This window comes from Lycium ferocissimum, chromosome 7 (genome assembly GCF_029784015.1).
Source record: "Lycium ferocissimum isolate CSIRO_LF1 chromosome 7, AGI_CSIRO_Lferr_CH_V1, whole genome shotgun sequence".
Taxonomy (NCBI): domain Eukaryota; kingdom Viridiplantae; phylum Streptophyta; class Magnoliopsida; order Solanales; family Solanaceae; genus Lycium; species Lycium ferocissimum.
The window spans coordinates 49,692,886-49,704,526 of NC_081348.1; the positions used below are offsets into that span (position 1 = coordinate 49,692,886).

Below are 11,641 nucleotides of genomic sequence, written 5' to 3' on the forward strand. Positions count from 1 at the left end.
AATGGGTTTTATAATTTAAAAATGAGTTAAGGGATTTTTGTGTCAAAAAATGGATGGTTTTACTTTTTTGGAAGCATGGACATAGTTTGATGACCTTATTGTCCAAAAAAATTCAAAAGCGAACCATTACTTTTTTTATATATATGTTCTATACTTCAACAATATTTAGCGCTAAAGGTCTAGGTGTTCTTGCAAAAGGGAACATGGTAACTTGTGAAATTCAATGACTCATAAAATTTTTTATATATATATGTCCTATACTTCAACAATATATTCATTCATAAAGGTTGACGCTCTCAATAATTTTTTTAAGCATAGGAAGTTCTTGCAAATAATAGAACATGGTAACTTGTGAAATTCAGTGATGAAATTATAAAATTAAAACCAGTTTTAAGTTGACTTATTGATTGGTAAGATTGATGAATCACTTCTATTTTTATTGAGTTAATTATATAAAATATTCATTCAACATAAATGTTGATTGAAAATGTCTCTCAATATTTTTTTTAAGCATAAAAAGGCTTTAAATATCCAATTTAACAATAGAAAATCAACGTAAAATCTGCAGAATAATTTTAAAAACCTAAAATATCTCAACAACCAAAATAAATCTAATAGAAATTTAAAATTCAAGTTAACTGAAAGTAATTTTCAACTGGAACTTACACTTTCTTTTATGATGACTCAAATACAACTTTATACTAATTTTTTTAATAGTGGTTTTACTGTAATTTCTTCAACTCTATGTTGGTTCTTTCCATAAAAATAAATTCTTTTTCTCTGTCTTTTCATATAATATTTCAAAGAACGTACTAGGAACCTGGTTTCTTAATGTGGAACAATCTAGAACACAAATCCTCACCGTCCACTTTAAATCCAACGGTTCAGATTCCACCCCAACACATACACACAAAAACCCAAAAACTAAAATCATCATTTTTTTGGAAATAACAAGGAAAAGCAACAAAAAGAGAATTCTAGATTATTCTCCAATATTCCCATTCCAACTATAATCAAGATTTCATCTAAACCGTTTTAAAAAAGTCTATATATACACACCCTTATTAAAAACATTCTTGAAACCAGTTACTTGTGTTTACATAAAAAGTCTATACCTATACACACCCTTTGGAAAACATTCTTGAAAACAATTGTTGGGTTATTTGTTTTGTAACATTAAAAAACAATGTTTGGAAGAGGAAAAAAGAAGAGTGATAATACAAGGTATTATGAAATCTTGGGTGTTAACAAGAATGCAACAGAAGATGAAATCAAGAAAGCTTATAGAAAAGCTGCTATGAAAAATCACCCTGATAAGGGTGGTGATCCTGAAAAGGTACCCTTTTTTCATCGTTTTGTTTTCCTTGAATAATGGGAATGTCTTAGTTTTTTTTGGTGGTGCTTTTTTGATGTTGTTGTCATGCTCTTATGTTTGTTTAAGAGTCTAGTTAGGATGATCAAAGGTGGAATTTTATGGATGTGATAAGTGTTTTTTAAGTTGTATAAAAGATACCTTTTTTCTTCCTCACAATCTCTTGTTGTTATATCCATGTTTCATCTGTTTTTAGTTGAAGCTTGGAATGAATGTCTTTGTTCCAATTTTGGAGAGATACTTTTTTTGCTACTTGAGCTGCTTCTTTTGCCCCCCTTTTAATGTGTTGTTGGTGCTTTTTGTTGTTGTTGTTATCCTGTTTGCTTTCCTTTTTTATAAGAGTTAGGATGTTTGAAGGTGTAATTTTTTTTTTTTGTTGTGTGAATGTTTTAGAGCTTATGCATCTTTTATGTTGTAGGGAGATTCATTCTGGTATATAAGTTGGAGGAATCTTGATTACGTGTTTAAGCTATTAAATAATTAGGATAAGCATAAAGGTGGGATTTTTTGGTTGTGTGAGGCACTTCCTAGAGTTAATGCATCATTTGATGTCGTAGAGAGCATTCTGGTATAAAGTTACAGGAATCATGATGTTCATAACAGTAAGGATATGCTGCTTTTTTTTTTAAAATAAAGGAGTGGGGGGTTAAATTTGGTGTAGGGTTTATGATTGGGTAGCACTAAAGCTGCTAGAAATCCCGTGGGAATTTCTTTTTTAACTTCAAAACAATGTGATATTTAAGATTATTAGTATGTTTTGTTGCCTATGCACATATTTGCCACTAGATTTTGAGCTAGACAATTTGAATCTTTGAAAAACTAGTCAATTAGGTAAATACTCTCATGATGGTGTTCCTGATTTAGTCTTGGTGGATGAGGCTCTTTCTGGAGTTCTTTGTTTTCCCAAGCAGATAAACAGAGGGGAGAATTGCTTTTTTATTTTAATTAATTATTTTCTTAGGCTGTAGAGTCTGGAGTTTGATTCTTGATGTTGGTCTTCTTTTGGACGTTGTTTGAGTATGATCTAATAAAAGTTGTTTCTTTTCTGTAGTTTAAGGAGCTAGCTCAAGCTTATGAGGTTTTGAGTGACTCACAGAAGCGTGAGATTTATGATCAATACGGAGAAGATGCACTCAAAGAAGGAATGGGGGGAGGTGGTGGCATGCATGATCCATTTGACATCTTTGAATCTTTCTTTGGTGGAAATCCTTTTGGAGGTTAGTTCTCCTGAAGCTTTTATAATGCTTGTCGTGCTGAGTTTTGTTTCTGCAGTTTTCTTGTCTTAAAAACAAGTAGAATAACACTTTCTTACTGAGCAGGTGGTGGTAGTGGTAGAGGAAGAAGACAAAGGAGGGGTGAAGATGTTGTACATCCATTGAAGGTCTCCCTTGAGGACCTATACAAAGGGATGACCAAGAAACTCTCGCTTTCGCGCAATGTTATTTGCTCCAAGTGTAGTGGGTTAGTATCTCTCTGTTATCTGTTAGTTTTACCCCTTGGTGTCATTTTATTTGGTGGCGTTTGACTGGATACAGAGTTCTACCGACACTATTGGAAGTATCTTTAGAACTGTGGTTTTAAACATACTAAAGTTTAAAACAGTGTTGGAAAAAATGAAGAAGAAACCAATGCTATGCAAAAAGAGATATATTGTACAAGTTTTCTTTTTTATTGTAAGTGTACATGATTCCTTACATTGTATTGGTTTGTTTCTGTAACTGCAGCAAGGGGTCAAAGTCTGGTGCTTCAATGAAATGTTCTGGTTGTAAAGGTACTGGTATGAAGGTTTCAATTAGACAGCTTGGCCCTGGAATGATCCAGCAAATGCAGCATCCTTGTAATGAATGCAAGGGTACCGGAGAGACCATTAACGATAAGGACCGTTGCCCTCAATGCAAAGGCGAAAAAGTTGTTCCGGAGAAGAAAGTCCTTGAAGTTCATGTTGAAAAAGGAATGCAAAATGGACAGAAAATTACATTCCCTGGAGAGGCCGATGAAGCAGTAAGCTATCTATTGATTTCCGACATATTAGTACATTAACGATAACTATGAAGGCTAATGTGGTGTCTGACTTGGTTTAATACTGTTGCAGCCTGATACAGTTACTGGAGATATAGTTTTCGTTCTCCAGCAAAAGGAACACCCGACGTTCAAGAGAAAGGGTGAAGATCTGTTTGTAGATCACACATTGAGTCTAACTGAGGCATTGTGTGGCTTCCAGTTCATATTGACACACTTGGATGGCAGACAACTCCTCATAAAATCAAATCCTGGAGAAGTTATTAAACCTGGTGAGTAATACTTCCCTACTTACCTATAGTACGTTCAACATGGAATATACCCTTTGTTTTCCTTAGTTACTATGTAGACAGTCAAAAAACATTTTCTTCGACCACAATTTTTTCAAATATAGTTTCCTAATGTCCAAGTATTTTGGATTGTTAACTATTCAGACTTAGACTTATACTACTGTTATGTAGTTTCTAAATATGCAAATTGTATTTAAAAAAAATTTGAAGATTCTATGCCCAATTCCAGGCCAAACATCAGTTAGTCGAGCCTTGTATACTCTGAATCAAGGCATACAAATTGAAACAGAGGGAGCGTGTTATATGTATCTCAGCGCTCCGTGTGTGTGTATTAAACCATTGGAACTGATAATTTCCTGAAGTATAACGAGTCAGCAATCATATTTTTAGTGATCTTGATTCTCCTTTTTGTTCCGACAATTGCAGATCAATTCAAGGGAATCAATGATGAAGGAATGCCAGTCTATCAGAGGCCATTCATGAGGGGTAAATTGTACATTCATTTCATTGTGGAATTCCCGGATTCGTTGAGCCCCGAACAGGTGAAGGCTTTAGAGGCAATCTTACCAGCAAAACCTAAATCACAGTACACAGACATGGAACTGGATGAATGTGAGGAAACTACATTACATGATGTGAATATGGAGGAGGAAATGAGAAGGAAACAAGCTGCACAACAAGAAGCATATGATGAGGATGATGAGATGCATGGTGGTGGATCACAGAGAGTACAATGTGCTCAACAGTGAAGTGTCTTTCTTTAAAGAGGTTTCTGGTTAAATAGTAGTTCAGCAATAGGGAGCGCAAGAAATAACCAAAGCTTTGGCATTTGCTTCTTGTTTGGTTTACTTTATCTGTTGCTGCTGTTGTTTTGGAAAAGCAATGTAGTGGGAAGTCAAAAACAGCTACTTTATCAAATGCAAAAATATATTTTCTTTCCTTGTTCCCATTAGATGTTTTCAGTTTATTAAGGTGATTTTAATTTTACTATGCTCCACTTTTTTGGTGAAGTTACGCTCTTGGGAAAAGAATCAAATGAAATTTTTAGCCTGAACATGTTAGCTCGTTTGAATTGTTGTTATATATTACGTTTTATAATATGGTATAGTTTTATATTATGGTATACATACCATACATGGATGATTATAGGAGAAACATCAAATTATAAAGTTTGAGAAAAAATAAGTAAACGACGTGGTAATATAAAGTCAATGCCTTCAAAAATTATATTACACTACCAATTTCTACTATGCTACACTTTTTTAGTGAAGTTACACATTTGGCTCTTCAGAGATCACAGACCACAAACAATCACCTTTTATCGTAACCAACGAATTTGATATTAACAATAAGAATAACATTATAGTCAAAGTAACACGATGATACAATAAGTACTTACCAATCCAAATAAGTTAAAGGTGGAACAACATATGGAGCAGGCAAAGATGGGGGGAAAAAGTTGCACCTGATTTTGCACAAGATCTGCAAGATGTTTGTTATTTCTTCTTTACAAGATGACTGAAAAATGCAGCAGTATAGTGGGTGTTTATGGGAGTGGTAAAACTAGAATGCTAATCCTCAAAGCAGACTACTTACAGGAAAAATTGTCTACTCACAGAAGCAATCATCAGTTAATTTCAATAAATTGCTCCAAGAAAGGTGAGGGACTTTTCTTGAGGCAGGATACAAATGCAACTCAACTGATCTGTGTTCAAAATTTTTAACCACCTTGTAAACAGATGACTGCTGTCATCAGCAAACTTGAGTCATGCCCAATTTTTTTTGGAGATACCACAAAATTTGAGGGGTCTGTATTGTAGGCTTATGAATAGATTGTACACACATTTTTGCAACTGCCAAAAGACGTTTAAGCTCTCTGAAATCGTAGCTGTCTCCAAGATCTGGATCTATCATCTGGTAAATAGACCTTCTCCGGAAGCGAGAATCTTGAACCCACTGAACTAAGTCAACACCTCCATCGTCCGAGGATTGACCGGTGACTAACTCGAGGATCAGCAAACCAAGCTGGAAGATTGTATGTTTGCAAATCTCGTCTCTACATTCTGTGAGATTAGCAATGCAAAATCTGAACAGAGGTCACACAACTTGTATGATTTAAGGTGATGATACTAAGAAGCCTCGTACCTTTGGAGCATTTAGACTTCGGAACTGGATTGTTGTTCTCGACAGAACAAAGGAGGCTAACATCACAGAGCTGTAACAGAGAACCATATGGTCATTTTTTGATATCTGTGACTAATTTAAAAGACAATGCAGGCACAAAAGTGGATCAAATATGATGATGGAGCAATTCCACTATAGAGGGATGATCAAGATTGAAGGCCTCACTTTAGCTGTAAAGTTCTCGTCCAGCATGATGGTACTTGAACTGATTGAAACATGGTACATAGGCGGATCACAAAAAAAGTGGAGATATTCCTACATCAAGATAGAAAGAACAATCAGTGATCCAACATTTAGGCAGATGATCATTTCATTTCTTAGAAGAGAGGAACACAAATAAGTTTATACTATCCAAACCATCTTTTTTGTTCACTCATTTGGCATCGGTGACTAACTGGCCCGACTAATACTCACTCTGTAAGGCCATTAAAGGGAGCAGCCCCAGAGCTCAAACCCGAGAATCTTGTCCTCTCCACCCCTGCATCATGTGCAGCCTAGGCAGGTCTGACTTTTAGCTTCGGCTTCGCCTGCTCCGTGTTCACTTCCCCCCCTCCCCACCCGCACAAGAGAGAAGCTTTTCAAATGACAGAATCTTTCTAGGGGTAACAGAAGTGAGGGAGGATTGTTCATCATTACTAGCAAATGGTGGATCTAAAACCAACTAGATGAGAAAATATATATGATGCTAGCATCGTTCTCCATACTGGTTGCTCAGAATGAGTTGTGTGCTCTATCAAAACTACCGCCATGGATATCAGTAATTACCCGACTAGATACAATGACACTAGTAGAGGGTGAGCTGGAACAAATGAAAAAATCAGAGTCGTATTAAGTACTATCAATGGCTGCGCCTGCCGAGGGTCTGCCCATTCAAGTTAATCTACCAGTAACTATGTGGTAAATGAAAAACATAAAAAGCATAAATTGGAAATAATCAGCATGTGAGTACACAGTAATATGCAGCTTCAGGAACATACTAAAGCAGCAGCAATGCCAACTGCTATCTGCAGTCTTATTCTCCAGTTTAATGGTGTCATCAGAGGGTCTGCAGAACCACACTTGGTTAGAAGCACATCCACCAAATTCAACGCAAAGTAGCAGAAGAAAAAGTAGATATAGAGAAAAAGAAAAGGCTTTTTATTGAACTTACCAGAGAGGTGTTCCTTCAGACTTCCTTTTTCCATATTTTCAAAAACTAGAAACCTGAAAGAAGGCAAGATATGCTATCAGAGAATGGAGAAAGAAGCCAAAAGAACAAAAGAAAAAAATGGAAAAGGCAACAAAAGAAAACAAAGAGAAAAGGACAATTTGCATTCAGAATATGTAGGAAGCAAAGGATATCCACTTCAATTCAGCAAATAAACGTCTCTGATGATACTTTATTTTCTATACTGTGCTATTGTGTAGGTTGATTAGTTTCATTTGTGGTAGCAAGAGAAAGTGATGACCTTATGTAGTAGAATGAGGAAAGAAATATTAATTTTGACATGAGATCACTTAATTTCACATTTAAATAAGGTCCCATCAAAATGTTGTTTCTCACATTAAACATATCCATGAACTCTCTGCAACAAATAGAATATCTCTTGCTCTAGCAACTTGATGGACAAATTTGAGATCAAACCCAAACGGAGGGCAAATTTATTCTATTTCATAGCTGAGGGGCAAATCTGAGCTATTCCACTAATGATAAGGGCATATCTAGGACCAAATTCAAAGGGAGGCAAAGTTATTCTATTTCTCATAGTATCTTTAGCCCTTTTCCCTTTACAATATACAATAATATGATCGAAAAAGAATCAACCAATTCCTTTCCCTCACTCTTATCTCAAAGTTAGATTATCAATCAACAAGACGTAGGACCCCTCCTAAAAATAATAAACTTCATCAATCCAAAGCTTAGGAAATTAACCTCTTAGGGCCACTAGAGAACCCATTAAGTGCAGCAATATGCCGATGATGCAAGCGACCGAGTAACTGAACCTCCCTGTAGAAGGCAGTATCATCCTGATCTTCGAAAGCTAGGACTTCTTTCACAATCGCATCATGGCCATTTTGAAATTTTGCTCTGTAAGCAACTCTTGTGGAAGAGTTGTACACAATCCTCCTAAAACCATCAGTTGCTTTCTTTATATCTTTATAAGAAAAATGTTTCACCAAGGATATTGGACCTGAAATTGATAAACAGTCAAAAACAAATTATCCCATGATTTTCAAGGCAAACTTCATGTCTAGCAGTAGATGCTACCTAAAGCTTTCTAATATTAGTTAAAATAACTGTGTCAATCCAAACAGTCAAGTAAACTTCTAAATTAAGCACATTTCTAAATTTGATACTACAACTAGATAATATCCAAGTCCTTACACTATCATATTTTGGGTGTCCCCTATTTTGTTCTTATTTTTCTTGTTTTCCCTTCCTTTTTGTCCATCATCAATTGGCAGTGTCAGTATTGCAGAAAAGACGCTATAAATAAAAATCACTAACAACGCTACTCACACTTCTCCAGTCAACACAAAAAGACAAGTAAAGAACTTAAAACTGAATTCACAAAATTACAATTCTCTTCAATTCACATCAACTTCAACTTCAGTGTCATGACAAATTCTACTTCTTTCACCCATTCTCTAGCAATTAACCACCACTACATAATACAAACTGTAAATACATTTTAAAAAAAGAAAAACAAAACTGCTGCTGACACACCTTAACTCAGCATAAAACGACAAGTCAAGATCATTATCAGTTCACAAAATTATAACTTAACTGCAAACCTGTTCAAATTTTAACTTCAGGATAAGTAAAAACTCCACCTACACCACCAATTTTCAAGAAACTGCCACACAATTACGCACAATCTTTGACTAAACCAACTAAAGTTACAACAGAACAAATGCAATTTCAGATAATTTGGGGCAAGCGGGCAATGTCAATATCACCAAAAAAAATAAAAAATACACACTATAACAAAAATACACTAAGAATGCTACTCACATTCTCCAGTCAGCACAATAAGACAAGTGAAACACTACTCAATTCACAAAACTACAATTTTCTTCAATCCACATCAACTTCAATCTAGGATCATTACAAATTCTACTGCATAAAACTACAAGTCAAGATCATTATCAATTCACAAAATTACAACTTAACTGCGACCCACTTCATACTTTAACTTCAGGGTAACCAAAATCTCCACCCCACACACCAATTTTCAAGAAACCACACACAACTCATCCTATAAACCAATGAAAGTTACAACAGAACAAATGCAATTTCATCTAATTTGGTGCAGGTGGGCAATGTCAGTATAGCCAGGAAACTTACGTAATTGTACCCTTAACTAACTTACCAAACATGACCGAAGTATACACTACCTATACACTTCAACTATATAGGTATGTATAGGTATATATATTACATGTATAGGTATGTTTATTATATGTATAGGTATGTATAGTATATGTATAGTTAGTATAAACTATACATTACCTATACACTGTACACATTTTGTAAGCTAGATGCCGGAATGGTATTTGGCTATAATTTTCCCCAAAAATAACTATGAATAAATATCACTAGCAATGCTACTCACATTCTCCATTCAACACAAAAAGACAAGCAAAACACTTCACAATTTACAAAATTACAATTTTTTTCAATTCACATCAACTTCAATTAACAAAATTACAACTTATATATATATTCATATTTTAACTTCACACGCTATGGTAACTAAAATCTCAACACCACACACTAATTTTCAAGAAACTACACACAACTCATCCAACAAACCAACTAAACTTACAACAGAACAAATACAATTCAGATAGTTTGAGGCAGGTGAGCAATACCAGTATTGCAATAAAGAAACTATAAACAAAATATCATAATAAATTTCACAGAACATAACTATGTTTTCTAACAGAAAAAACATCAAGTCAAAATCACAACTTTACTGCAACACACTTCATATTTTAACTTCAGGGTAACTAAAATCTGAACCCCACACGCCAATTTTCAAGAAACTACACACACACACACAAAAAAAAAAAAAAAAAAAAAAAAAAACTAAACCAACTAAAATTACAACAGAACAAATACAATTCAGATAATTCTTTGCAGGTGGGCAATGCCAGTACTGCAAAAAAAGAAACTATGAATAAAATATCACAGTAAATTTCACAAATAGTCATGTAACTAAGTCTTCTTTTCACAAAAGTCAAGTCACGTAACTATGTTTTCTAACAGAAAAACGTCAAGTCAAAACAACTTTACTGCAACACACTTCATTTTTTCAAGAAACTACACACACACACACAAAATTCAACTAAACCAACTAAAATTACAACTGAATAAATGCAATTTAACATAATTTGAGGCAAATGGGGTTACCTGATTGAGATCTAAAATGAACCCAAGCAAGAATAAGTAGCCTAATTTTGAAGATCAAAGTTTCCATTTACAGATTCTTGAAAAAAAGGACAAGAAAAAGAAGCAACTTTTAGTGCTATGAGTGACAAGTGGGTCAATTAATTGATTATAATGATGACCCATTGTTGCTTCTTGACTTTAAAAATGGAATATATGCTATACCTTTTTTATTTGGCTTTAAGTAAAATTGGAATTTTTGATTGTCCTTTTAGTTTTTCTTTTGTAAAAACTGCTATTTTGGTGAAGAGTTGGAGAAAAGACTATTATAAGAAGGGTGCTGGGCCCCAAGTGATAAATTAAAAAAGTAGATTGAAAATTGTGTATGATTAAATTAAGTTACTATTGTAAAATTAAGCTAAAAGAAAGAATAATATGAAATAAGAAAGTAGACAAAACGGAAAAGGGTCATATTTAACATGTACTATCCGGAAATAGTTGTAACCATCCTCCGTTTGCTTTTTCGATGAGATATACCCTGCCGTTAGTTTTTTTGATATTTATATCCCTACAAATAACGACCCCTTTCGCTCGGACACGTGGCAAGATCTTAACGCCTCAGATCTTTTTATTTTTTTATTTAATTTCACTATGACGAGTGTGATGACCCGTTGTTGCTTCTTGACTTTAAAAATCGAATATATGCTATACCTTGTTTTTCTTTTTAAAATTGGAATTTTGTTTGATGTACTTTTTGTTTTTCTTTTGCAAAAATTGCTGTTTTGGTGAAGACTTGGAGAAAAGAATATAAGATTATCGATCTGATTTTCTGTTAAAACTTAACTGCAGTGATTTGGCGGTTGGGGTGGTGGGTCCCACAGTGATAAATGGTTAGTTGATTGAAAATTGTGTTTGATTAGATTAAGTTAGACCTATATTGAAATCATTTAGTTTAATCTCTTGTCTTGTAGTGTAATCATTAATCTCATACTTGCGTCCACTTAAGTTAGGCATAATACATAAACATACCCTCCCCGGACCCATCTGGTGAGATTATACTGGATATGTTATTGTTGTCCTCAAACTTGGCCTCAACTAGCAAGTATGCCCTTCAACTTTATGTGTGCATAAGTAGACACCTCAACTTATCTCCACTTTGTTAGTTGAACACTCCAACTTACAAAATGATCATCTACACCTCCAAAATTTATGTGTCACGTGATTATTTGTGTTTATGTGTTCAACTTTATAAAAGTTAAAGTGCCTATTTGTGTACACTCAAAATTAGAGGACATACTTACTAGCTGAGGCACGTCTTAAACGTACGTTAGACTTTTATTGAACTCATTTATAGTTTAATCTCCAGTCTTGTAGTGTAGTCATTAGTCTCTTATCTATGTTCAC

General features: G+C 34.4%; 2 protein-coding genes and 1 long non-coding RNA gene across 4 annotated transcripts; 2 read left to right on the forward strand and 1 right to left on the reverse strand.

Moving 5' to 3' along the window:
* The first annotated feature begins 973 nt into the window (after nt 1–973).
* On the forward strand, nt 974–4,628 carry LOC132065541 (dnaJ protein homolog). Its single transcript, XM_059458974.1, has 6 exons — nt 974–1,336; nt 2,424–2,589; nt 2,692–2,833; nt 3,097–3,373; nt 3,465–3,663; nt 4,108–4,628. Exons 1-6 carry the CDS (start codon nt 1,187–1,189, stop codon nt 4,428–4,430), a joined length of 1,257 nt encoding a protein of 418 aa, XP_059314957.1. The 5' UTR covers nt 974–1,186; the 3' UTR covers nt 4,431–4,628.
* Nucleotides 4,629–5,127: 499 nt separating this feature from the next.
* Nucleotides 5,128–10,515, reverse strand: LOC132065542 (probable receptor-like protein kinase At1g49730). Of its 2 annotated transcripts, none has more exons than XM_059458975.1 (7): nt 10,262–10,507; nt 7,778–8,036; nt 7,016–7,068; nt 6,843–6,910; nt 6,031–6,120; nt 5,827–5,896; nt 5,128–5,744 (listed from the first exon to the last, which is right to left on the reverse strand). In XM_059458975.1, the coding sequence occupies exons 1-7, from the start codon at nt 10,326–10,328 to the stop codon at nt 5,434–5,436; spliced, it is 918 nt and encodes a 305-aa protein (XP_059314958.1). In that variant the 5' UTR covers nt 10,329–10,507; the 3' UTR covers nt 5,128–5,433. The 2 variants fall into 2 exon arrangements, with proteins under 2 accessions (XP_059314958.1, XP_059314960.1); XM_059458977.1 differs by having other exon boundaries at nt 5,546–5,767; nt 10,262–10,515.
* On the forward strand, nt 8,043–9,181 carry LOC132065543 (uncharacterized). The gene is made up of 2 exons (XR_009416752.1): nt 8,043–8,460; nt 8,988–9,181. It is a non-coding gene; the product is annotated as an uncharacterized LOC132065543 (long non-coding RNA).
* Nucleotides 10,516–11,641: the final 1,126 nt, after the last annotated feature.

What these genes read in the sequence shown, in the direction of transcription:
- LOC132065542 (XM_059458975.1), bottom strand. Translation starts at nt 10,328, where the DNA reads ATGGAAACTTTGATCTTCAAAATTAGGCTACTTATTCTTGCTTGGGTT. An exon ending in TCATTTTAGATCTCAATCAG is followed by an intron (nt 8,037 to 10,261) that starts GTAACCCCATTT and finishes TATCAATTTCAG; the next exon opens with GTCCAATATCCTTGGTGAAA. An exon ending in TTCTCTAGTGGCCCTAAGAG is followed by an intron (nt 7,069 to 7,777) that starts GTTAATTTCCTA and finishes GCCTTCTTTCAG; the next exon opens with GTTTCTAGTTTTTGAAAATA.
- LOC132065541 (XM_059458974.1), top strand. Translation starts at nt 1,187, where the DNA reads ATGTTTGGAAGAGGAAAAAAGAAGAGTGATAATACAAGGTATTATGAA. An exon ending in AGGGTGGTGATCCTGAAAAG is followed by an intron (nt 1,337 to 2,423) that starts GTACCCTTTTTT and finishes TCTTTTCTGTAG; the next exon opens with TTTAAGGAGCTAGCTCAAGC. An exon ending in ATTTGCTCCAAGTGTAGTGG is followed by an intron (nt 2,834 to 3,096) that starts GTTAGTATCTCT and finishes CTGTAACTGCAG; the next exon opens with CAAGGGGTCAAAGTCTGGTG.